Source organism: Delphinus delphis, chromosome 11, assembly GCF_949987515.2.
Source record: "Delphinus delphis chromosome 11, mDelDel1.2, whole genome shotgun sequence".
NCBI lineage: Eukaryota > Metazoa > Chordata > Mammalia > Artiodactyla > Delphinidae > Delphinus > Delphinus delphis.
The window spans coordinates 36,811,988-36,839,253 of NC_082693.1; the positions used below are offsets into that span (position 1 = coordinate 36,811,988).

Genomic DNA, 27,266 nt, shown 5'->3' on the forward strand with positions numbered 1-27,266 from the left:
TATTTGGTGCCCTGGACAGCTCAAAGGGCCAGTCAACTTGTTTTGTTGAGTTTCTCTCCTGCTCATCTAACATGGAAGACACTGCTGAGAAGGACAGAGAGGGCTGTGGCTTTTACTAGGTTAGGAAGTCATACATAGGTAGGTACTCGTATCTAAACACCTGAACTCTGACCTAATGTGCATGTAATTCTGGAGCATTATGGTAAAAGCTATGATGATCCCACTAAGAAATGCAGGAAATAACTTCTCCTTTTCCCCCAGGAGGATCACGAGAAAGTGCTCTGATGCCTGCGCTCTCTATGGGACACTAGTCTGTAAAGGGAAGGGGACATTTCCGTGTTACTCCCGGCAAGTGTGGAGGCCTCTGGGGGTCTCCGTGGGGGAGGAACAGAGCCCAGAGCTAAGTGCCTGGAAACTCTGCCAGGAGCCTGCGGTTAGAGGCCACTTATCTCTGGATAAGAAATCTGTGCTCGGTGAACTTACGTGTCTGTGGAATTCAACTAGGATGCAGATAAAACACAAGTCCTGTTTCAAGTGACCAGCTCACAGGGTACACACACTTCTCACTGTGTGATACGGACAATCCAATCATAGGTGATGGCCCAGCTCAGGCAGAATGCGGTGCTGGGTTTCTATACTGTCTCCCACGCCTTTCCAAGCTACCTTGTCCCAAACTGTCTTCTTTTTTCAGCCTCTCTGTAGTTTCCTTCACTTGCTTTAGGAGAGGGGCTGGGGTAAGAGTGTGAGGCAACTTTGTCCTCCTGTGTGGTTCACGTCAGGCGGGCAGTAACGGCCCACCCTTGACTAGGGGTGAGAAGAGAGAGAGCACAGACGCCAAAGGCCCCATCTGGGGGAAGAAAGGTACACAGTGATTTCATCACGTGTTCTTCTCAAAGACCATCTCTGAGGGCTCGTTTTCTTTTTTCAAGACTGGATGGATGGTTAATGGAGAAGAAATAGGAATGAGGCTTATTTAAGGTACAAAAATCTTATATTTGTAATAACCTAAATTTATAGATATAAAACAAGTCTTTTAAAGACCCCCCTAAGGTACCCAATATAAAACAGGAATTACTTATCCTAGATCATCCTTGGTTAGATACACATGATTCTCTGTGCAAAAAGCTGGTGGACATGAGTAAAAGCTGCTGGGTTTGTAATTTAAGAAAATGCTTTTCCCCCTTCAACAATACCGATGCAGGGCTGAAGGCTACCTGCACCCGAGGAATATTTCCTTAGGCATTTTGGACAATCTTTTTGTAGGACTCTCGCTTCTCAATTTGTTACAAAGGTATCATGGGTCTTCCCCAATAGAAGTTGACGCAGCTTAGAGTAACTCTGACAGAAACTGTCAAGGGGGAAACAAAACTTCATTTGCTAGATTACCCAGATGTGTAGATTAGTATGTTTACCAAGGTAAGAATCACTCCCATCCCCTTCCCAGCTGAGAACAGTCGCCAGAGAATATCTCTGCACAGAGTGGGCTGCAGTGCCAGCGAGGCCATGGGCTGCAGAAGCTCGGCTGCCAGGTGATCAGAGCTGCCTCAAATATTGGGCATCCTCTGGTCCAGCAAGGGTGCACGCCCTGTGACTCTCATATGATTATCCCTATGTGCTATGTTAACCAAAATAGGCAAATTATTTACGAAACCATTTTTTTTTTCTGTAAAGCAAAATAAATATATACAATTCAAGATTCTTTTCTTTTCTAAAAAGGTACAGATATTATAAGCTGAACATCAGTAGGAAAATTATGTCAGAATCTGGATGTGTAATAAATAAACATGACGGATGATCATGTCTTCCAAGTTCTAAGAGACGATGACATCACAGAAAACAGAGTTAGGAGAGTGAAAAATAACTGATTGGGAAAAGTACTGGAAAATGTGATTGCGTGCAATTTGGAACAAAAGAAATCCATAATCCTTAAAATTGATCCCCAATCTTGGAGGGACATGAACCATGATAGAAACAGGTCTCTGTTTTGTTACCAAAGTGTTATTCCATTGTGTATCTTGTAAATTTCTGTTTGCTTCTGTAAACTTGCAAAGGATGCGATGAGGGCTTGCTGATGAGTGGTAACTTGACCGTTTCCTTCTCCATCTGGTCTCAGTGGCCCTCATCACCACCTGATGAGCAGGCCCAGTCGTAGATAACCAAGGGAATGCTGACCAGGGAAAACACCACCCCCAGACCCAAGAAAAGGGCAGCCTGGAGTGACAGAAAGGCAACGGTTATTTTCAGGGAAGCAAACATTTCCCACACATACCAGGGAAAAAACAGATATGCTTTTCCCGCTCTTTTTGAGTCCCTCTGTATTTGGAGTTTGTTACAAAGTTTGTTACAACTATTGCCGAACTGTGAGAATCTTTCTAAAACTGTGTGCATCTGATTCTCCAGGGATGGGAAACTAAGAAAAACCAGCTATCAGAACCATCCTCTGCATTCTGTCCTTTGACTTCACAGTCACCTCAGAGTGAATCTGTTCTACAGCTGACGGTATCCTCACAGCTTCTTTCAGACTAAGACGACAACCGAAAAAAAGAATGGGCTTAGAAAACATACAGGTCATTTCATTACTCTTTACCAACCAACCTAGGTTATCGCTGGCAGGCAAACATTTCTGTTTGAAAAAGTGTTAAAAGGATATCAAAAAGAAAAGTAGATTTGCTAGAGTGAACATAGGAAATGGGTGTCCAAAACAAAGTTATTTCAAGGGTTGATGAAGGCCACAGGGGGCAGGTTCCCAACTCTAGAATCTGGAGAACTCGAGATTATAAACTGCTTGGCCTTGAGAGTTTCCAATGAGAGCTGAAATTCAGGGAGAAGGATGAAGCAACATGAGAGCCAGGGGGGCTGGACTAGAGTCTGGATGGGGAGACAGAGGTAAGGGAAGGGGAGAAGGTGAAGGGTGGCATTGGGAGGGTTGCACACAGGCTCACCATCACCGGTCTGGTGTAACTCCCACTGGGTCCCCACATGGACTGGATCCCTTGTCTAATGCTAGTTGGTAGATCCTCCTAGCAGTTTTGAAACGGGAGCAGGGCTGGAGAGGCCCAGAGAATTCACGGGCAGTAGGTCTCCATCATTGTCAAACTTAATCTTAGTTTACGTTACTGCTGTGCCAGAGTGACTGCTCTTCCTCTCTGTCCTCATGAAGTCCCCACTGGTCAGCTCTAGAAGGACTGAGGATTTATGGCTTTAGGGATGATCCTGTTGGGGAAGCAGATGCTCTACCAGCATCAACGCTGCTTCTCCTCCATGCACAGCGATGATCCCCCATGCCTATGTCTCTCATCCGGGTCTGTTGACTCAGGTAACGTGGATTGGAGTGCTTACACTATCTGGGAGGGCGGCTGAGAAGCCTTCTCCGAAGCCAAACATAATGGTGCTCCAGAAGGTACTCATGTAGCAGCCACTTCACCCCTGCTTCCCTCACTGTCTCCAAGTGCACCACCTTCAAGATGCCCTTGAACTTCACCAGACCTGGAAACAAGAATCCCAATATAGAAAGGTAGTTTCTGAATCCAGGTCTGCTGCTCCAAAGCATTTCTGTCAAATCATAAAAAAGACTCTTTACACTAACTCAGCCATTTAAAGTAAGGCATTGCAGGTTCCCTGGGCTGTAGCATGGAGTTACAGGACTAGGAATTGTACCGAAACAGCAGACTGCATAAAATCTTTGAGGCCCTTTCCACTTCAGGTCTTGCTAAAGACAAGGCATTACCCTACAGAGACACAGGATGATAAACGTCTAATCTCTCAGTTGGCCCTGCCCTCGCAGAGCAAAATAAGGCACAAAAGAGCAAAACCTGAAAATATTTTGAGGGAATGGAGAAAATTCTGATATTTTAAATTTCCCAAATGGGCAAACACTAGGACTGCTGCCTACTTTTGAGATCCCTAAAAGTAGTATTAGTTGGTGGAGATGGACTATGTATTTGATATATTTCAGTGAAAAACTAATCAGAAAAATGAGAGTGGCTGGCATGAGACGTACCCAAATTCGTTGAGCTCCTTTATCTCCATCTTGGCTTGTGATTTTTAAATAAAGAGACGAAGGAAGGATGAAAATAAGCATATTAGCAGACGTAACTCCTGAAAAATAAGGAAAAACAAAGTTTGAGGTTGTTATCGTGAAACTTCAGGTTTCTAAACAGCTATTGTAAATAGAATAAGCAGAAAGTCAGAAAGTCGTACCTACGACTCCAAAAATATCCTTCATGGAGGGTATGAAGATCACCAACAAGTTGATAATAACCAGCAGTATGAAGGTCACGAAGACATGACGACATAAATTAAACTTTGTTTTCTTAGCCAGTTCAAATAAAGAAGAACGAACCTGCAGGAAAAGAAAACAAAAAATTCCGTAATGCCCACAGCACGCTGCCTTTCACATTTCTCGGCAGTGACTGAAAGATTGGTGCACAGGCATTTGGGACATGTTTTGTCACACCTAGTGAGTTTATAGATAGCTTTAACAGTTTGGGAAGCAGGGGGGCTTGACTTAAGATGGGAAGTCTTTTTCTTTACGAATAAAATGGGGATAGTTTCTGTTTTATCTATGACTGAGCGTTCTTTCACGGTTCTTCTATATTCCCCTGTCATGGATGACTGGGATTCAAACGGTCTATCTACATTTCTCTGTAAAGAAGAGGGACAGATAAATTAGAACGAAGATTCATTCCATCAGAAGGTTACCCTAACTCACTGATCCCACTTTTTTTGCAAAGAGCTTTGGGGTCCTTTCTTGATGCAGTTTCAATGATGCAGGAGAGTTCCCTGCAGCAGGCTTGCTCTGCAAGGAGACCTCAGCTTTTCTCCAGTTGCACTGAGGCCTTTTACTCACCGTGAAAAATAACACCGGCACCGTGAGGATGACAGCGACAATGACAGCCAGCCGCACGGTCAGGATGAGGATGTCATCTTTACTCTGATACTTGTGGAGGAGGTCCGAATGCACGTTTTCTAAAACGAGGGAAACGTAAGAGGGTGTTAAAACAAGACAAAGGCACATCACGGAATGACGGGTTTTCTGAGCCACAAAGAATTTGTAAACTAAAGGGCAAGGAAAGCAATGTTCTGGGTATCGAAGTGTCTATTCACAATTTATAAAGTTGAAAAGAAAAATCCCCTGTGTGAGATGGGCACCACCTGTCCACACGTACCTGTAGCAAAAAGGAATGTACAGTAATCACTAGAAGAAGTTACACCAAGTGGGGAGCTTAACTTACACTACACTAAACCTAAGAGTAAGTTGGGGGTAGAAATACCATACGGTTGAAGCACAAAGCCCTTCTTCATCTAGATTCTCCCCGACTTGGTGTCACTCATCAAACAACACAGAATAGCCTCGCTCTCGCTAAGTGGACTGCAGGCCCCACGGGGCCACTTTCAAACTCTCCTCTTATAACTCAATGTCCAAGCGGCAGAGGTACCCATGGAACTTCACCATGGTGAAGTTCATCATTCTTCTCTTCCAGGTATGTTTTCCTCATAAAAAAAGTACTTAGCTTATACACCACTTTGAACTTTTTCTCAACTCTGAACTTCAGGAAGTGTCATTTCAAAGAGAACCAAAGCTAGAATGGCAGCCACTGAGAGCAAGAATGCTCACTCGTGTCTTTTTTATCAATGACTTTTGAGCAGTTAGTTGTGATTTGAGGATGCTCGTGAGAAGAGGTGAGCTCAAGGTCCTTCTACTCTGCCATCTTATCTCCAACTGGAAAATGCTCACTCCTTTGACGAAAGATAGTTTCCCTCCCTTCTCAAGGTTCAGGGTGTGGAATTCCAATTCTAGTCAGGGCCAGAGATGGGTCTCAATTTTAGAAAAAGGGCCCTAGGATATAATAAAAATCTCCTTAGTTCTAACTTCCTTGATTCAAAATTCATAACCGTCTAAAAATAGCTGAGTTTTTTCTTTGACCTAAGAGTATGAAAGGGTTTGGTATTCTATTCTATGTGGGAAAAAAATGGATTTGCCAAGAAAAATCATAGCTTAAACAAGGTTGCAGTGAGACCATTCAACTAACATTAGGCACTCTCTCTCTCTCTCCCTCCCTTTACCCACCCTAATCCCTACAACTCTGCAGGAAACTTAAGAACACCATCTTTATGCAGAAATTAAATGTGGTATTTATGGACTCACTAGACAATGCTATTCTCTATCGCTTGTGAGAATGTTAATAAGGGAATTCCCTGGCGGTCCAGTGGTTAGGACTTGGTGCTTCCCTTCCTCTCTAGGATGAATTGATCATCTCTAAACGTGTTTAAGTTTTGAGACATTTGTGTTTATGAAAAAATGCCCCCAAGAAATATTATTTAGTAGAGAATGTGAAATTTATGTATTTAAATTTATATTAGGTCCCAAATTATAATGATAATGAAAGATGTTAAATAAAGCTGCAGGATGATTGGAATAGAAGAGGATGAAGAAGTAGTAAAAGAAGGTAAACTATTCATACAGGGTCAATAAAAGTTACAAATGAAACCTTGTTCTTTTTCAGGTTTCATTTCTTTTAACTTTCTATGTCACTGCTTCAAATCGTTGCAAGGCTCCACCTGCAGCTGAAGGATCAGGTGCTTTATTTTTATTTATTTATTTATTTTTGCGGTACGCGGGCCTCTCACCGTTGTGGCCTCTCCCGTCGCGGAGCACAGGCTCCGGACGCGCAGGCTCAGCGGCCATGGCTCACGGGCCCAGCCGCTCCAAGGCACGTGAGATCTTCCCAGAACGGGGCACGAACCCACGTCCCCTGCATCGGCAGGCGGACTCTCAACCACTGCGCCACCAGGGAAGCCCCAGGTGCTTTATTTTTAATTAATGCAGAGTGTCATGAGTGTAGCACTCTACTCTTTCTCACTTTCAAAATCTGTCTCTCTTTTCTATTAATGGAATCTGACCCAGTTCTCAACAGCAATTAGGAAAGCCTTCTCTGATTATAGTTTTAAACTTTCCTCAGTAAAGGTGGCGTGCTTATAAAATGCAATTTCTTTTAAGGACAGTATTAGGAGAAAAAAATTACAGTATATTGTTTCAGTAATTATTCTATTGTGCAGTCTGCATGAATATGGAAAGGAACCACTGCCATTTGCTTTAAGTAGAAGAAAAGGTCACCAAGTCAATGGACAGATTTGTTGCTTTTTGGGCTATCATATTAAAAGTTATTTTGATATCGATTTTTACTAATTTACTTACTAATACCTATATTTATGTACTGACAGAAGGTACTTACCATAGAATGTCAAGTAGCCAAAAATGGCAGTCAAGAAATACATAACAAACATGGCGAAAAAGGAGATATTTGAAACCATCTGCATCTTTTTCTGTGATCGACTAAAAACAAAGATAAAGGAATTTGAAAAATTAAAAATCACATTGCTGAATGTAAGCACCAGTGTTAACACTGAAGAATAGAACTTAACTTTCTATCAGGCTGGGGCTGACCTGACCACCTGAAGTTACCCCCAGCAAATATGCCAGTTTATAATAACTTCTTTTACACCAAATGGGTATTGTGAGAGAGACAGCCATGTAATGAACAATCCGTTGAATGTTCTTCCCCATTCTTTTGAAAGAACATGGAGTTCTCATCTGTAGAGCAAAGAGTATTTTTTAACATTTGTTTGATACTATCTCTACACTCAGCATGCACAGGAAAAAGGCAGAATAAATTCCAAAGCTGTTCTCTCACCTCGGGGCAGAGCTACAACTTGACCTCGGTGTTCAGTTGCTAAAGCTGCTATTTAAGTTCCGGTTTTCCCACTGAATAGCCCCAGGGAAGCCTGTTTGTCTCCAGAGCAATGAGTGCCTAAGAGCTCACAGCTGGGATAATGAAGGGCTCTCTCTTTCTCTCTTAGGTCAAGTTTACTCTGGGAGTTTGCATGAACCTCTAAGTTTCTTTAACTGCCCAAACAATTAATCCACAAGACTTGTACCCAACAGTCGACCACCAACAGTCACAACATTTGAATGTGTCATAAAAGGGAGTATGGAAAACGAGAAAAATTGAGAAGTACCCATGTGAGGAAATTACAAACTAAAAGCTGAACTATTAAATTTAAAAGATGCCAAAGACGTATTTAAACACCCTAAATATAAGGTCATAAAGTAAGCCTGATGAACACATAGATAGGTAGATGTAAATACCGATACTTCAAAGTTTACTCATATATCAATTAAATATGAAAGAGGAAGACTAATGAGTGAATTCAATGCTAAATAACATCATCTTTATTTTTGTTTCAAAATGGAAACAGATAGCTATATTGTATATCTTTCTGAGTTTAAGACTATACCATGATGCCTACTTCAAGAAACAAGAAAAATCTCAAATAAACAATCTAACCTGACACCTAGAGGAACTAGAAAAAGAAGAACAAACAAAGTCCAAAGGAAGGAAACAAAGATCAGAGTGGAAATAAATGAAATAGAAACTAAAAAGATAATAGAAAAGATCGATGAAACCAAGAGCCGATTCTTTGAAAAGATAAAGAAAAATGACAAGCCTTTAGCTAGACTCACTAAGAAAAAAAGACAGAAGGCCCTGATAAATAAAATCAGAAACAAAAGAGGATAAATAACAATGGATACCACAGAAATACAAAGGATTACAAGAGAATATTATGAAAGCTATATGCCAACAAATTGGGCAACCTAGAAGAAATGGACCAATGCTTAGAATCATATAACCTTCCAAGATTGAGTCATAAAGAAATAGAAAATCTGAATAGACTGAGCACTAGTACAGAGATTGAAACAGTAATCAAAAACCTCCCAAAAAACAAGTCTCCAGGACCAGAGGGCTTCCCTGGTGAAGTCTACCAAACATTTAAAGAAGATTTAATACCTATCCTTCTCAAACTCTTCCAAAATTTTGAAGAGGAGGGAATGAATGCCTCCTAACATTTTATGAGGTCAACATCACCATGATACCAAAACACACAATGTCTGAGAAATAGTTTCGTTGATTTCTTATACCAAAACACACAAAAAAATTGCTGGCCAATATCTCTGATGAACATAGATGCAAAAAATCCTCAACAAAATACTAGCAGACTGAATACAACAATACATCAAAAGGATCATACACTGTGATCAAGTGGAATTTATTCCAGGGATGCAAGGATAGTTCAACATTCTCAAATCAATCAATGTGATACATATGCCACATTAACAAAATACCCACTTACGATACAAACTCAATGAAGTGGGGACAGAAGGAACCTACCTCAACATAATAAAGGCCATATATGACAAACCCACAGCTAACATCATTCTCAGTGATGAAAAACTGGAAGTTATCTCTCTAAAATGAGGAAGAGGACAAGTGTGCCCACTCTCACCGCTCTTATTCAACCTAGTATCGAAAGTCCTAGCCAGAGCAATTAGGGAAGAAAACGAAATAAAAGGCATCCAAATTGGAAAGCTGTCCCTATTTGCAGGTGACACGATTTTATGTATTGAAAACCCTGAAGACTCCACCAAAAAACTATTAGAAATAATAAACAAGTACAGTAAAGTTGCAGGGTACAAAGTCAACATACAAAAATCTGCCATGTTTCTGTATGCTAAAGATGAGCTAGCAGAAAGAGAAATTAAGAAAACAATCCATTTACAGTTGCAACAAAAAGAATAAAATACCTAGGAATAAAACTAACCAAGGAGGTAGCTACAGAGAATAGAGTAGTGGTTACCAGAGGGGAAGGGGCTGGGGGAGGATAAAATGCATAAAGGGGATCAACTCTATGGTGATGGATGGAAACTAAATTTTTGGTGGTGAGCCAGATGTAATGTATACAGAAGGAGAAATATTAGGTTGTACACATGAAACCTATGTAAGTTGTAAACCAGTTACCTCAAAAAAAGACACTATGCCATGATGACTATTTTTATGTGGAAAGTCTGATAACAATAGGCTAAAAAGAGAACCCATGAGGGAATTTCTAAGCAGGGCTTTCGTTTTCTCTAACAGTAATCAAAAACAAATCCATATAATCACTGTAGTCGTTTGAAATGAACACCAATATTCTTTTGTCCAGTTTGTGGTCTTAACATTAATTTCTTCCTGCCTGATTTACCAGCCTTTTCCAAGTCAACCAAAAGGCAAATCAGATGCAGTGTATTTAGTGGCTCACAGATGGGTATGAAGATTATTATTATCCACTTGCAAAATAATCATGAGTAACATAAAGCAACACAAATACTTGAACTCTCTTGAGTAATACAGAATTTGAAAAACCAAATCAACAAGAAAAAGCCCACAGAGTAAGCCGCTTTATACATTTATGGCCAAAATATACTGTAGGTTTGTGATTTTTCTTGCTTGAGAATGGCAGAAAGTAAATGTTGAAGCTGGGTGATGAGTCAGCGGGGCTTCATCATATGAGTCCATTTACTTTAAATACAGTACTTGCCTATTAATGAGGGGCCCTAAAATGATTCAGTTTGCAAAAAAATTAAACACATCTCTTACTCTTTAAGCTCGCTGTAAATTGGCAGGACAGACGGGTGGCAGACAAATGCGAACGCAATTGTTGGTAAAGCGTACACGGTCTATTTGAAAGAAAAAATATAAATGTTACGGAAAGGCATTTTTACCATAAAAACTGTACAGCTCCAGTATTTCTGAGCCGTCTTTTCATCTGACAGCCCTTCAGAATCCCTGGATTATTTGGTTATTAGGAGAGCTTTGGTATCGAAATAGGAGCAGCTTCTCTAAGAGAGCTTATCTAGCTTGAGACGTTAGGCACTTGGCAGACAGGGGTTCTAGAGCTGGGCTCACCCACAGTGTATTTTACAACCTCCAGGCACTGCGTCACCCCGTACTTATGTGGCGCTAGCCGGTTACATAGCACTTTCCTACATTATTTCACTGAGTCCCCACAGCAACCCTGAGGCAGACCAGTGCTGTTCTCCTGACTCCCTCCAAGACAGGCTAGGCAACACGCCCAGAACTTCCACCTCCGTTTTACTGCTCTTTGCACTATACCAGGCGCATCAATCAGACTTAAATATGGCATCTAAAAAGAAAGTTACTTTCTAAAAAGAAAATCACTTCACTGCTTTGGCTGTATCCTTGAGAGTTAAAAGACAGCGAGAGAGAGAGAATGAGCTAAATTCGTTTTCTTAGATAAGGTTTTTTAAAACTCCCAAATTCAATATAGTAACTTCTTATGCAAAAAGAAGTTGGCAGAGAAGGAGGGAAAAGTAACATTTCTCATGCTCTAATTTTGCCTAAGCACTGTACCAGGCACATTCTAACAAAACCCTGTAAGATACAGAATAGAATAGTTATTTTACAAATGGGGTTGATAATTTGCCTGAGGATTCAAATCCAAGCCTGACTGGTTCCATAGTCCATCATTTCCCAATATGTCGTATGAACGTTCCTTAAGTGCCAATTTGTGGTGGCGTCTGTATTTCAACTGTACTTGCTGGGGAAGTCTGAGGTGTTCCTTTCTGTCACCACAAGATAAGAAGCAGTGGGCTAAGGATGTTAGTTATTAATCTGTTTTTAAAGATCCACAAGGAATAACAGAGCTGAGACAATTATCCAGAAAGAGGTTTTCACAGGGAATACTTAAGGCTGTCCTACACATAAACTGGGTAAAAGGGAGGATGAAATATACAATTTGTATATTTCTCCAAGGTCCCTAAATGGATTGTGGCAGTTGGAAGCAGTGATACAGTGTTCTTTTGAGAACAAACACATCAAAGACAGTTTAATCAAAAGAAGTCTGAGAAATACAAATGCCCTTAGCAGAAACACTCGTTTTTATATTTAAAGGATAAGAAACTTACCTTTGAATTGAAGGTAACATATTTTGGCGTACACATGCCAGCATTTGTTGAATTAGCACTTATTGTTGAATTTAGCTCTGAAACAATGCAGGGAATTTGAAATTTCTTGTATATAACCTAGTATTAAAAAATAAAGGAGAAACAATCAGACGTTATCACATAAAGCCAAATAATGCATAATTATTACATAGCATCATACTACAGCAAAACCAAGCCAACCATTTCAATCGGCACTTACCACAATTAGGAAAAAAACCATACAGCTCAAGGAAAATCCACTAGTATAGCCAAGATAGCCTAAAAAAAAAAGTTTAAAGAATTATTATGATTTCATCCATCACCTCTTTCAATGCATTCTTTCAAGCATAGTCTGGGGTTCCAATAGTATTTATACACGCTAGTATTAATACAAGATTATTTGATAGTGCTACCTTACTTGGCAAAAATGGTGACTTGAAATTAAAACATTATAGCATTGTGTTTTGATTCCAGTTCTTCCTGACACACTAGATAGAGAACACAGATTCCCAGGATCCAGGGGAAAAGACCTTCCCAAATTTGGCCATAGGTCTCTGTTGCTGTACTCGGATGGATTCCTATGGCCAAATCCCCTTTACTCCTTGATCCATTCAATAATTCTTGATTATGCACATACTGTATAAACACTGAATATACGCAGAGGAGAGGAAGTGCTTTCTAGGGAGAAACTGAACACCTGAGGATCTCCACCTTGCTCCCCTTGGAATGCCTGGGAGATCTCCAAGCACCATACTCTCCAGAAAGGCAGAGTTCAGTGGTCTCTGGGGGCTGCACTATTCTCACCCCTGGGGGAGAAGAGCCCTTCTCCACTAGCACTGAAAAGAGCTACATGTATATACACAGAAAAGCTTAAACACAGACTCGGAAACCAGATAATTAAGTAGCTTAAAAAAAAATCTACTTATAGGTCTCACAGAACAGCTACAGAGGCTGGGTATTTTTCATACAAAACAAAAAATTATGGTTAGCAATCATTTTGGGAAGAACGTTAAATGTCTGCCTTGAACGAGCCCAGAATTAAAGGAAATGCATTTCAGAGGCTTTGGACTGGACGGCAGTCTGGCTGCATTATTCCACACACGAAATGTCCATAACATCAGGGACCCTGGTCTCCAAATACACACACACAAAAATGTCAAAACCAAATGGATATGACTTAGTGATTATCTACCACTTTTGACTTTTTGCTTCTCTCTCTCCCTTCAGTGAAGCAAATAATTGAGACCGGTTAGACTCTGATAATTTTAAGAGTGATTCATAATACTTTGGGGTAAAAATATAAGCAACTTTCTGTCTTGATATCAGATGTGAAATTCTGCTCATCTAAATAATCAGAGTATGTAAGACCTTGTATGAGGAGAATTCCAGTTCCTGGACTTTGTGCTTTTGGACAGAGCACTGTCTGTTGCTGGTCCCAGGACCTCCCTTCTTCCCTCCACAGCTTAGTAGAGGGATTGCTTAGGAAGTCACATACCAACCAGTGTTTTTATCCCATGTTAAAGTCAAGCCTGATTAATATTTGTAATTTATCACTCATTTAATCTTTACCCTACAAGTGAAAGCAGAGGGCAAAGTTGTTCGTTTTTATTAGGTTTCTGATTCACCTGGGTATTGCAGAGACTATGAGAAAAGCAAGCTCTTACCTAAGTTCTTCAAGAGACACAGAGGGAGAATTATGCCAAAGGTAACTACCACCACCAGAAGGCGGCCATCCACGTACCAGGCTCTGAAAAGGCATGTAAGCAGTTAGGTCACATTTTCTTAGAAAGTGACTTTTCTTTCCTCACACATAAAATTTCACAGTATTTAAACTCTGTTAACTATTACTAATGTTTACCATTAACGTTTATCATTATTCAGGTTTTATCCAACCACTTTGACCCAACCACTAGTCACTTACTATCATCTCTCTCCCCAGGCAGCAGAAGAAGAGATACTGCTTCCCCCCCTCACTCCCACTGGCTAAGCATGTCTTTCCTCTGAATTATTTACATCGTTTCAAAGCTGATGCACACATTACGTTCTGTCAGATTACAACTTCTCTTATCAATTATTTAAAGAGAAAGTTCCTTTCTGTTTTGCTTGGCTAATATCATCGCAAAACAAGTCACCACAGGTAGCCATTGCTTTCTCCCTAATCCCTTGTATTTGACCTTGAATCCTGATGAAAGAACACTAGGAACTCTGGTTTCTACGATTCTCCCTTGAAAGAAAACAGACAAACTAAGACTGACAAGAACTGTTAAACAAGAGGTAGTCAAAACACAGGATGCACTGAACGCAGCTGCAACATTTTCCAAGGTTAGCTGCATCTTTAAGGAGGCTGGCTCACGTCAGTTCTGCTCCCCAAATGCTCTGTCCCTTCTTTAAGGAAGAGACTCGGGTCTTAATCTTGCTTGTTCCACTTCTGTGTCAAAAATACTCCACATCTGTTCTATTTCATAGAAACTGGATGTAGATTTCAAGCTCTTGGGAAATTGCAGCACCTAGCGTTTACAGCATGACCGATGAATCTACCTTTTAAATGCTCAGGTTCAAATGGCTCTGCCTGCTTCCTTCATTTATATACCCCCAGAAACAACAAACCAAGAAAAAACAGCCTAGGGAAAACTTTGTTTCTGCAGTCGTCATAAAACAAAAACGTTGGTTAGCCCACATTTCAATTAAAAGCATTTTAGTTATCTCGCAAACAACGGTCTATAACTTACGAAAATGTCTCTTCCTTTCCCATTAGAAACTTTATGGCAGAGGGTAGTTCATTTTTTACTATGAAGAGGTAGCTCAGCATTGCTAGAGGAAAATGAGAACATTTTTAGAAAGAGGATACTGAGGCTCATGTTGCAAGCTATATAAAAGGTCACCAGCCTGTTCCTAGACTAACCTTCAATAAGACACAAAGACAGCTGTAGACACTGTCCCAGTATCCTTGGTTGTTAAGCGACTACTGTGCCTGCTGGACTTTCCAAGCGCCATTTTAGCAATGAGAATGATACTGCTTGAATTATGTTAAAATTCATGTGGCCACCCAACCACCGGGATTAGAAAGAAATAATAATGTTCACAACATTAATGTATAGAAAAACACGATCTTTTTACCTCCAGTGTTCTGTAGGGAGGTGGCCCCAAAGATGACAAGTTTCCCTGTGGTGCCAAAGACCTGTTCTCCCAGCTTTTCATAAACCATGCAGCCTGTTTAAAAACCACAGTTGAGAACAGAAGAAATGACAGAGTTCCCTATGTTAGAAATAGCCAAGATTTCATCATTCTATTGACGATTCCCCAAGTTATTGTGTCTTTATAAAAAATCACACAAATAGCCTTCTTGGCTTTGCAAGGGTTAAGGCATTCTCATTACAAAACAACCCCTTGACATTTTTGAATGTCAGACATGACCACGATTTTTTCTTTTTCAGGTTGGCTACAAAAGCACTGCAAATAAATGAGGAGGCCATAAGACTTACTTGTTTTCCTGTCTCAAAAGTCTCCCTGCTTTACTGGGGGGGAAGTTCCCACTCTGATCTTATTCTCAGGTCTGGTGTGTATCATTAAAATAAAAATTTGGTTTAAAAATAAAAATCCTGATGCTTGGGAAGAAAAGTTCCTTTTGAATGAATTACCTGAACTGATTAGGCTAACAAGGAATTATCTTAGTAATACTCCAACAATGCCTCATGGGTCCTAAATACAGTAACAAGCTTAGAAACATGTAATAACCACAACATCAGAATTCTGACCTTTGATAAAATTTAGTTCAGGGATTTGCAACTCACAAAAGAGGGAAGCAGATAACTCTGTCAAGAGAATAATTTGGCCATGGCAAAATTCTGAAGTGTTCAACCGGCTCATCTCAATAAATACTAAAATGTTAAACCATTCATTTAAGAAAATGGGTTTATACTTCTTTGTAACAGTTCAGCTCGCGTTTTTCAAAAGGTTCACAGGAAGCAATATGAGTCAGACTACAATTAAACTTTTGTTTATTCTCTCATAAGACTGGTGTTTAAACTAGACAATGGTTAGATCTGCAGTTTATTAGAAAATGTTCCAGTTAAATGGAGTCATCACCTACAGTAATAGTCGGCCAATGTGGTTTTAGCTAGAGTAAAAGTCAAAGTATTACACACATAATCCAGTGTCCCAGGAACAGAAAATAAACACTTCAGGTGTTACACTGCCCAGAGAACCTGAAGTCTTTTCACAGCACACTCACTCCCACATTGCATTGGGAATCACGTTTTCTCCTTGGAATATGCATGAAAGGGAATGAAAGCTCTGTTTACTTTTGAAACCTTGGAGGCTATCATATAAACACATGGGATCCTTGGTCTGATTTTATAAAGACCTAAGGAAAAAGCCGAGGCCTTTAAAATGAAGTCATCTTAAACCAGAAAAGCAGGTATAACTGAGGGTTCTCTTTAAATGGCAATGTTATTTGCTCATTGCTCATAACAAGTTAACTTATATGTTGCTCTATCTACTCCTCTAGGTAAATTCCTCTACAGGTCTTCCAGTGACGACAGGTCAAAGTACTGTTTTTCTTTAATAACCAAGTTGCTGAACAGGGAGAGTATCATTTGTTCACAGTATCACCATGAGAATCAGTTACCCTGGCTTCACAAAACTAGACGTGCTATCAGCTTACCTGTTTCCTTTGAACAGATCAACAGAAGGTTGATTGAATATATAGACAGCAGTGTTACTGAAGTCAGAAGTACCCTAAAGCAAAGAAAATAAGTCTTGTGATAACTGTAAAGAACACAGACCCTGACCTCACATTGCATTGGGTTGGCCAAAAAGTTCGTTCAGGTTTTGCGTACCACGTTACGGAAAAACCCGAATAAACTTTTTGGCCAAACCAACAGAAAGGCCAAGGCTGATTTAGATGTTATACGGTTAATGCCAGTCATTGACAGGATCCAGATACTGGAACCTATTAGTCACACCCTCCTTAACATCCTCAATAAAAACGTTCTACCAAGTAAACAACTGTTCATTAGAATGTAACTCCAAGAATTCAAATGCTTTGTAATCCTAAGCGTAAACGAAATAGCTTTCTGGGATCATTTCAGTTGAGGCCACTTTAAAACATTGCGAAAGAAAGCTTTTGTGGTCTACGGTGCACTTGCTGTGACACCCCCGTGAGGAAGTGTGAGAGAGGGGCGTGAGGGTGGGAGTGGGGTGAGTGGGGATGTTGAGGGAAAGGCTTTCAGTGACCCTTAGGTCCAGGATCACGTGACTGTGGACACCTTGCTTGATGTCTCCCATCCCTCGCCTATAACAGAAGGCCAAACGGTGTCTAGGTTCTTTTCACCTAATTACTTTATGGCTATCTTTGAATCTATACATTAGACCACTGAGATAATTCACTTTTTTTTGCACCCGGTTCCTCTTAAAATAATAATAAGTTTCCCTCTCTTAACGGATGGGAAAAGTTTGACAACCAAGCGGAATGAAAAGACTTTGTTGAACGACAAACTCATGTTTTTGTTTTAGTACATCTGGCTCATTATCAAACCTTCCTCGAGAAAAAGCAGTTAGAATGATGTGGGAGATGGCATAGATTATTTCTGAATCGTTTGGTTAAAACAGACCTAAGAATTGCAAATAAAGCTTATTTATTTAAAGAACTAAATTCCAGCCCCCTAGATAAGACCGCTCACTTCCTGATGTAGGGAAATATGTCCCAGGAACAATGCATTACTGCAACTGATTCCATGTTTGAGTAATTAAGGCAATTCTTTTTCTAGCAAGTACTGCTGAGCGGTGCTTGGCGTCTTGTGCAATTCTCTCTGCGTGGGCCTCTTCCCAGCCCTTCCCCCACTCCGCACACCTGCTGAACCACTGCTCAGATGTCACCTCCTCAGGTACCTTCCCTTGCCCCAGGCAGAAACACTGCTTCTTAGCTTTCTCTTGTCTCGCGGCATTTTGTTTCTCCTCTGTTTCAACCATGCGGAAATAAACGGGGGAGTACAGACAGCCAAGGGCAGAGCAGACGGACTGCCAGAGACTGGCCAGAAACCATAAAAGAGTGACAGGGCTCGGCAGAAGTAAAACAAACACTGGGAGAAAGAATGGAAAATCTATGGGAGGAAGAATGGAAAATCTAACACTTCAGGTGAAAGTCCAACTGACCGGCTAATAAAGGGGAATTTAGGTTAAGATATGATTGTAAAGAAGTACATTCGGACATATATTGACTCAGATCCCTGAGTAAGAGGGTGAATGAGAGGGTAAGTCCCTTATTACCTATTCTGGTTAAGGGACACGAAAAACTGAGAGCAAGCATTTATTAAGCAATCCAGCAGTTTTGAGATCTGTAATGAAACATGATTTGCTATGCTCTGCCGGAGGGTAAGAGACAGGACACATCTGTGGTATGATTTTTCCTTCATCTTATAAGATAATATTTATGTTAAGGAAGCAAGCCTTGAGTTTCACTCAGAGTTCACTCATGTTGATACTGAACCCTAAGTGGCAACTTCCACAAGAGCCTGTGACAGGCCACAGGGGATTTCTGTGGCACAGAAGATCCTGGGCTACCAACTGGGGATAGAATGGATGCAATTTGAGGATTAGCCATGGGCTCTTCTGAAGTGACCCTGTCCTCTGTTGAATTGACTCTCCTGGGACTGACCTGGGGAGGAGAGGACATATTACCACTGGGCCCCAGGCTAATGAGTAAAGAGTATGAGCTTTCGAAATATGTACATTGTAGGAGGGATAATTACTAGCATCTACCTAATGGGTAACCAAAGGCCCTCAGCCAGGGAGAACTGGGTCCTCAGTAGCAAAAGAAACATTCTACAGAAACATCTGTTCCCCCAGCTGGTAGCCCTGGGACCACATGTTCTTGCACATAGCGGCTCTGAGCCATTCTTTTGGGTGGACTTCTCTGCAGAGGATGCTCAGCTGGCCTGTGGCCTTCGGCAAAAGAGAAAGGATTTCTTCATAAACTCGTTTCACCTCTTTTTCTTTTCCAAGTGGGAGAAAAGTGTTGATCAGGGAAGATTTTAGCAGGGAGCTCACCTATCTTCTTCCCCAAACTTAACAGCAGCAGAATGAGATCCTTCCACAGCGATGACAAGCCCCTTGCTCTCACGTCTGAGAGACATCACACCGCACCCCCGGCCAAACGACCCCTAGTAAGTCTGACAGCCAATCCCTGGAGACCCTTTTCTCCATCCCTCCCAACATATAGACCTTCCCTTCCAAGACTCAAAACTAATATAAAGCAAAAACCTTTTTCTATCAGGTCACTAAAAGGCAACTTCTGTATGTAAAACTCTATCACTGCTTTAGCCTATAACAGAATCTAGCATTAATGGAATTAAAATTTAGAAAAGTGTATCTCCCTATTTAGATTCTTGGAAAGAAGCAATAAAATATCGAATTGGTTATCACAGATCCTAGAATAGTTTAAGAGGATCCAGTCGGAGATGACATCTGAAAGAAAGAGCAGGGAGAACGACTCGTGAGACTAAGGACTTATTTGAACATTTCTTCTATCTTGAGCATGACTGTGCCCCTATTTACACAAGTAAATATTTGTACATATAGTTTGGTTTCCTGGAGGAGAAACATAAGCTGGTATTCCTGTGCTAAGAGGAACAGAAGTGATTCATTTTTTTTCATTTCATCTGGGTATCATGTAAGCTTTCACACAGCTAACCATTGACCAAAAGTTTCCATATGGTTGGGGCAAAAGCTGCTCGCTGAAAAAGGCATGTTTCAATGGGAACCAAACCTCAACAACAGGCAACTGAATTGTCAAGGTATTAATAGTTCAGACTGATGTTCAGCCTTGAAGAGAAGGGGACCTAGAACATATGACTGAACACGGGCCCTGGGGAAGCAGTGGCGGGAGAATCAGTCTCGCGAAGAACGTGTTCAGGGATTTTGAGAACCCTCATGTGTCAGCGATACTTTGAAAAACGTGGTGCAGGGACATTCCAGTAGATTTTGTGTCCCGAGAAGAAAGAGGCTGGTTAGGAAACAGAATTCTAGACTCCTGGACTGGGGAGAGACCTTCAGAGACTACCCTGCCCAGCTTTTCAGGCAGGATGGGAAACCTCTATGCTCTGTGCCCACACTTAGGCATCCAGGTCTGCAAAGTCTTCTGTCAGGGGACACATATGCAACCCACCCTGCTTCTGGAAAGTGCTGTGCACTGGAACTGAGGCTGAGCTGAAACTTCTGCTGCTATGTTTATCTTGGGTCCTTATTTTACCCTCTGGACCTACTTGAATCTACTTGAAATCTAGCCCCTCCTCCACCTAAAGGTCCATCTGACGGTGCTCATTTTAAGATGGTGCTCTTTGACTTTAACTTCTCCAGTACTTTCAGCTCTTCATCCTGTGATGGAGTGTTCAGCTGTTTACAGCTCAGTCGTGGTCCAGTTTCTCATCCATCCTTTTTAACGGCTGTGAGCCTAGAAAAGCAGGATGCTCTCACATTAGTTTTGATCCAGACCGTGCAAAGCACAGTAAGATTACTAATTTGAGTTGGACATCCTGCTTTTTTTTTTTTTATTCTTTTTATTAGTAATGTTGAGCATCTTTTCATGTGCCTCTTGGCCATCTGTATGTCTTTTTTTTTTTTGCTTTAATTTTTTTATACAGCAGGTTAGTTATCTATTAGTTATTAGTTTTCTATTTTATACATATTAGTGTATATATGTCAATCCCAATCTCCCAATTTATTCCACCCCACTCCCCTACCCCTGCTTTCCCCACTTGGCGTCCATATGTTTGTCCTCTACATCTGTGTCTCTATTTCTGCCTTGCGAACTGGTTCATCTGTACCGTTTTTCTAGATTCCACATATATGCGTTAATATACGATATTTATTTTTCTCTTTCTGACTTATTTCACTCTGTATGATAGCCTCTATGTCCATCCACGTCTCTACAAATGACCCAATTTCGTTCCTTTTTATGGCTGAGTAATATTCCATTGTATATATGTATCATATCTTCTTTATCCATTCGTCTGTTGATGGGCATTTAGGTTGCTTCCATGACCTGGCTACTGTAAATAGTGCTGCAGTGAACACTGGGGTGCATGTGTCTTTTTTTTTTTTTTTTTTGCGGTATGTGGGCCTCTCACTGTTGTGGTCTCTCCCATTGAGGAACACAGGCTCCGGACGCGCAGGCTCAGCGGCCATGGCTCACGGGCCCAGCCGCTCTGTGGCATGTGGGATCTTCCCGGACCGGGGCACGAACCTGCGTCCCCTGCATCGGCAGGCGGACTCTCAACCACTGCGCCACCAGGGAAGTCCTGCATGTGTCTTTTTGAATTATGGTTTTCTCTGGGTATATGCCCAGGAGTCATCCTGCTTCTTTTAAGGCAAACTATTTTGGTTTTCATTTTTATGGAAGCAAGTCACACTTTTCATTCTTGTTGAGCTTCTGGGGGAACTGCTGTTAGGCCAGTCTTCCTGGTTCCATCCTGTGCACTTCTTTTTTTTTTTTAAGCCAAGTATAAGGCTCTGCACTTATTTTCATTACCTTTTATCTTTCCAGTCTTGTGATATTTTTAAAATTGTTATCCTTTTTACTTACGTATCAACTACCTCATCCAGCTTCCTATCTTGAGTCTGCCTTCATCCAAGTCACCGGTTCTTTCTGAACGGAACAAGCCCATCTGGAAAATGGCCCACTGTCCGGCCAACTGCTCCAGCCAGACACCTGGAGGTCATCCCTGACTTCTCATCTACTCACTCATCGCTCATCTCTAATTCACCGGCAAATGTCCTATCATTTCCGCCTCTAAAATATATCCCAAATCCATATGCTTCTTTTTTTTCCCATCTCCACAGCCACTACTCTAATCCAAGCCACTGTCATCTTTAATTTCTGGGCAACTGTGATAACCTGTTTCCCTTTTCTTGACCCCTCTGATCCATCCTCCATCCAGCAGCCAGAGGTATCTTTTTGTTCTATTGCTTTATTATGTTTCTTCACCACTAGACTGTAGGACAGGCCACGATGGTTTAATTCACAGTCATGGCCTGTCCTACTTACCTGTTTGCTTCCAATACCAAACACAGCACATAGCGGACTCTTGGCTAAGTATAAGTGAATTTACAAAGATTAGAATCTCATCTGTAAGCCACGTGAGATGCCAAATATCTTGCTAAAATCAAGGTACACTCTGCTTAAGCCGGTTTGGTGACCTACCAGTTCACTCTTTCTTTTTTTTTCTGAAAAAGAATTTATTTTTATTGAATTTTTAACTTTAATTAAATTAATTTATTTATACAGCAGATTCTTATTATACCAGTTCATTCTTATCTCAAAAGATGAAGTTAGGTTAGCACGACTATTTAGGAAAACCTTATTTGCCCCCAGGGAGCAGTATTTTCTGCAGTAATTGCATGTAAATAAGCTATTTAATAATCTGCTCTAGAATAATGTTTGGGATACACTTTTTACTACTTTTGAAAGCTGGGATGAAATTGGCCCATTTCCAGTCCTCTGGCAATACTCCGTGATTTTTCTTTTTTAATTCATATGCTTTTTTAAAAAAATTATTTATTTGTTTTTGGATGAGTTTGGGTCTTCATTGCTGCGTGCGGGCTTTCTCTAGTTGCAGTGAGTGGAGGCTACTCTTCGTTGCGGTGTGAGGGCTTCTCACTGCAGTGGCTTCTCCTGTTGTAGAGCATGTGCTCTAGGTGTACGGGCTTCAGTAGTTGTGGCTCACAGGCTCTAGAGTGCAGGCTCAGTAGTTGTGGTCCACGGGCTTAGTTGCTCCACGGCATGTGGGATCTTCCCGGACCAGGGCTCGAACCCGTGTCCCCTGCATTGGCAGGCAGATTGTTAACCACTGTGCCACCAGGGAAGTCCCTCCATGATTTCTTAAATATTCCTAGATATTTTTACTCTATTTGCTGCAAGAAAATTTTGACTCACACATTAAAACAACGAACATCTAAACATCTATCTTAAAAACATTTATCTGTCATTGTTTTGAATCATATTGATAGGACTACGATTCTTGTTCTTCTATAATTTACCCAAAGATTATATGGATAATGTTATAAAAAATTTCATTTTTTAAAGTATTTTATGCTAATGAAATGGAAAGCTGTGACAATAAATGGAACCAACACACTTAAGGCAACTGAAATGTTCTATGTCATGGTTGTGGTGGTGATTCCACAACTCTATTTGGGTAAACTCATCAAATCTTATCCTTTAAATGGGGAAATTTTATAAATTATATCTCAAAAAAAAAAAAAAGAAAAAAGAAAAAAACCCAACCTCCCAGCACTTTAAGGGAGATGAGACTATCTTTTAACAGCCCAGCTATATAACGAGAAATCATACGACATCCTTCAACCGAGCGTCAGAGTCCTTGAAAGAGGTGAAGATGAAGCAGCCGTCACTGCTGCGGATCCAGAAATAGCTCAGATGGGGGTGTTCAAGGCTGCCACGCAGGTGAGGGCTTTCAGCTCTTCCAGGACCCGCTCCTCTCAAAAAAGAGAGAACCCTTACCAACCCTCCCAGCATGACTCCTCCTGTCCTCTCCTTTGCCAGAGTTCAAAGCAGCTATTCTCACATTTCAATGTGTATATACGTATCTCCTTAGGAGCTTGTTAAAATGAAGACTGTCATTCTGTAGGTCTGGGATGGGACCTGAGGTTCTGTTGGTGCTCGCAGGCAGTGTTGATGCTGCTGGTCCATGGACCGGCCTGGAGCAGGCGGGATGGGAAGCTGCCAGCTCTGGTCCCCCGGCATATCCATCTCAGTGTTTCTGTTTCTCACAACCTCCGAACCAGCGCCACCACACTGCCCGCCACGCTGCCTGCAGGTATTCAGCGTGAATACCTGCGACACGGATCCCACCGCTGTCCAGGTGAGACTGCACTGAAGGGAAGCATTTACAGCTGAACCATTACCATTCCTGTGAGTCCCTGACCGGCGCTCAGTGTGAGAGCGAGTCCTGTCTGCTTCCTTTGGTCGACTTCCTAAGGGTAGTAGAGCATTACTTACCTCACCAGGATATATATTTTTAAAGTATTTTCAACTCCACACTCTTCCCCACACTGCCATGTCTTTCCTTCCAAAAGGGACCCGAGGCTCACCACACTATATAATCCTTCCTCTTCTAAACGTGGCTGAAAGTATAAAAGTTTTTTCTTTTTTTTTTTTTTGTTTGTTTTTTGTGATATGCGGGTCTCTCACTGTTGTGGCCTTTCCTGTTGCGGAGCACAGGCTCCGGACGCGCAGGCTCAGCGGCCATGGCTCACGGGCCCAGCCGCTCCGCGGCATGTGGGATCTTCCCGGACCAAGGCACGAACCCTTGTCCCCTGCATCGGCAGGCGGACTCTCAACCACTGCGCCACCAGGGAAGCCCAAAAGTTTTTTCTTTTTAATAATGTCCAGAGATGCTTGTTTTATTTCTTACCAGCTGACTGCATTTCAGGCTGGTGACATCAAGTAACAGTTTAATTACCACTAATTTTGTACCTCTGAACTACAAATCAACAATACAACTCAGCAAGGAGCAATGGGGTCAACGTCTAACTGGGAGGGGCTGGGTTTTCCAAACAAATGGTTTTGGTTGACAGGGTGCCATGGGTGGAGCCACAAGGGCAAGGCCTGAGATCGTTTGGGAGACCCTGACACCTGGTTGAGAGAGGCTGAAACCCTGTGAATCCCTAGGCCAAGCCCTCCATCCCAAATCCTAAGAGCACAGCTATAACCTTCCTTTTTGTGGTCAGTTCAGCCCAAACAAGGAGCTGAGGCTGGGCCTAGCAAAGTGGATCTGGGGCCTACTTTTAGCTGATTTGTCCTCCACCTGCACTCCCAACCTTAGGGCACGGCTCTTTCTGCAGGTTCTTAGGAAAAAGCCAGGCTTCTGTTAATTTCTTGTCTCTTTTTAGTTCTGCTTTGAGAAGAAAATGGAACATCGGTAACCAAGGGTGGGCACAGGCATCTCAGCAGAGCTCCAGTGGCCCCGGAGCCCACAGCAGGGATGAGTCAGGTCTACGCTGGTGAGTGGTGCTCCTCTAGGAACACAGGGCCACTGCATCCTCCTGGGAGAAGGTCCAAGGGGAAGAATTCATTAATAACATTCCAAGCTAGTAGGAGCTGTTCATCTGAGAAGGCAGAAACTGGGAGAGGGTCAAGATCAAAGAAGAGGGCTTCCCTGGTGGCGCAGTGGTTAAGAATCCGCCTGCCAATGCAGGGGGCATGGGTTTGAGCCCTGGTCCGGGAAGATCCCCCATGCCGCGGAGCAACGAAGCCCGTGCGCCACAACTACTGAGCCTGCACTCTAGAGCCTGCGAGCCACAACTACTGAGCCCACGTGCCACAACTACTGAAGCCCGCGTGCCTAGAGCCGGTGTTCCGATTCAAGAGAAGCCACTGCAATGAGAAGCCTGTGCACCACAATGAAGAGTAGCCCGCGCTCACCGCAACTAGAGAAAGCCCGCACGCAGCAACAAAGACCCAACTCGGCCATAAATAAATAAATAAATTTAAAAAAAATCAAAGAAGAAAGAGCTAGAAAGGAGGGATGAGCAATTCGTTCTTATCACGTGGGAGGCACTCCATCCAAGTAAGCAATTACTACATGAATTGTTACTGTAGTTCCTCTTCTTTTTCTCACCAGAAAATCACACAACTTTCCTTTGAGTTCTGGAGATCCCCTGCCCGAGAACCGACTGACAAGCTGGTGTTTTTCTCTGAGACCAAGACAGACCAAGTCATTTAGGAAAGGCTGGTCTCAGCAGCATCTCTACGCTGAGGCTTCACGTGGCCGCGGCTCCCACCGTGCTCAGCCTGTGCTCACGGGTGTCTCTGAGCCATAGGGCTCTGCAGATGCATGCTGGCACCCGAGGCAGGGCCGGAGCACCCATGCTCCGCCCCTTGGTGCCCACAAAATCCTTCTTGAATTGAAAAGTATCCTAACGTTCTAATGTTATTTAATCATGCAAGTACCTTTGTTTATATATTCTTTGATATCCTCAGTGCCAGGGAGAGTGTCTGGCACATAAAATGTACCAATAAATATTTGATGAATAAATGAATTATTTGATTAAAAAATATAAAACTTTTACCATCCTCATGATTAGAAGAGCCCACATAAAAACTACCTTGCTGGACGAAAAGTGGTCTTTGTTGCTCGTCCTGCTTTTATCTAACATCATCTCCCAGCAAACCACAGCCCCTCACTCCTAAACTCACAGACATAGATGCTCATCACCTGCAAGAAAATGTAAAACACCAGGACAAGGGAACTGGACAAATGGTAGGAAACATTCTGTTTTCTGGCCAATCATCTTTCTCCAGTCCTTCCCTGGGGTGCGGGTCTCTCCCAAGCTCTCTTCTACCTCCTTCCTTTCTTCCACATTTCCAGGCTGTCTCTGCCCTCCTGCACTTTCCTCCCCACTTTCTCATTCACCTCTGATCTCCACTCACTCTGCTGCTCTTCCATTCCACCCCCATTCTTCCTATGAGAAATATCTCTATGAAGTGAATAAAGATTTAAAAACACTGCTGAAGAGAGTGCCAGTGGGGGATGAGGGAAGGGCTGGAGAGCTCACCGAGGATGAAGTTCAAGTGTCACCCATCTGTATGATGAGAGAGCTCAGATTCAGGGCTTTTCCGGGCCAGTGTGACAGAGCACCGGTGGAGGAAGGGAATTTCAGGTGTGGGGAAGACCTGAAGGGGTTTAAGCGAAGGACTGTGGCATCTAAGCTGGACAGGGAAGGAAGCACAGAGGTCCTCAATGACATTTAAGGCCAGGCACAGTGGGAGTATCCAAGGGGGGGCCCTTGGAGGGAAGTAGAGGAGGCTGCAGTCCGAAGCAGGGTGTTTGGAAGGTACGTGCAGGTAGGTGGTGCAGCCTTGTTCCTGTGCGGTGCCAGTGGGAGAGGCTTACGTGGAGAGGAAAGGGCACACAGAGAAAGTTTATTTAACAAGAGCTTAGATGGAAGAAGACACATCTGAAAATTAGGAGAGGGGGACAAGCTGTTCTGAGACTCTAATTCATGAGGAAGTTATAAATATTTTGACAAATTCAAAATTATATTTTACATACAAATGTACCCCTAGAGCTTTCATTTACTTCAATGAGAATTCAGTATAATTAATAAAACACTTTATTGATCACCACTAATAATAAATTTAAGCGTATTCACTATGTTGGGCCCACACTAAGCACTTTTTACAATATTTTACTTATGAGTAGTACTATTACTATCTACCTTACAGATAAGGAAACTGAAGTTCAGAGAGGTTGAGTATTTTGTCCAAGGTCACAAAGTGAGCATCAGAGCCCTCAAACCCTGGTAGTCTGACTCGAGTCCTTACCCACCATGCTCTATTGTCTGCCAAAGTCAAGTGTGCACGGAAGGATGCCAGTGTAAAAAGCAAGACCCAAGCAGAAGACAAAAAACTTAGAGTAAAATATATCAA

The 27,266-nt window shown here is 42.0% G+C and overlaps 1 protein-coding gene across 1 annotated transcript in view; it reads right to left on the minus strand.

Moving 5' to 3' along the window:
- Positions 1 to 2,001: 2,001 nt before the first annotated feature.
- Positions 2,002 to 27,266, minus strand: part of SLC38A1 (solute carrier family 38 member 1) — a 68,093-nt gene continuing 42,828 nt past the window's right edge. Inside the window, exons 5-16 of the mRNA XM_060024632.1 lie at positions 16,485 to 16,558; positions 14,939 to 15,031; positions 14,551 to 14,632; positions 13,486 to 13,568; positions 12,042 to 12,100; positions 11,804 to 11,920; positions 10,476 to 10,555; positions 7,236 to 7,336; positions 4,850 to 4,968; positions 4,201 to 4,342; positions 4,001 to 4,098; positions 2,002 to 2,211 (exon numbers count right to left, since the gene is read on the minus strand). Of these exons, the coding sequence (XP_059880615.1) occupies positions 2,110 to 2,211; positions 4,001 to 4,098; positions 4,201 to 4,342; positions 4,850 to 4,968; positions 7,236 to 7,336; positions 10,476 to 10,555; positions 11,804 to 11,920; positions 12,042 to 12,100; positions 13,486 to 13,568; positions 14,551 to 14,632; positions 14,939 to 15,031; positions 16,485 to 16,558 (1,150 nt within the window). The 3' untranslated portion in view covers positions 2,002 to 2,109. The remainder of the gene's footprint in view (positions 2,212 to 4,000; positions 4,099 to 4,200; positions 4,343 to 4,849; positions 4,969 to 7,235; positions 7,337 to 10,475; positions 10,556 to 11,803; positions 11,921 to 12,041; positions 12,101 to 13,485; positions 13,569 to 14,550; positions 14,633 to 14,938; positions 15,032 to 16,484; positions 16,559 to 27,266) is intronic.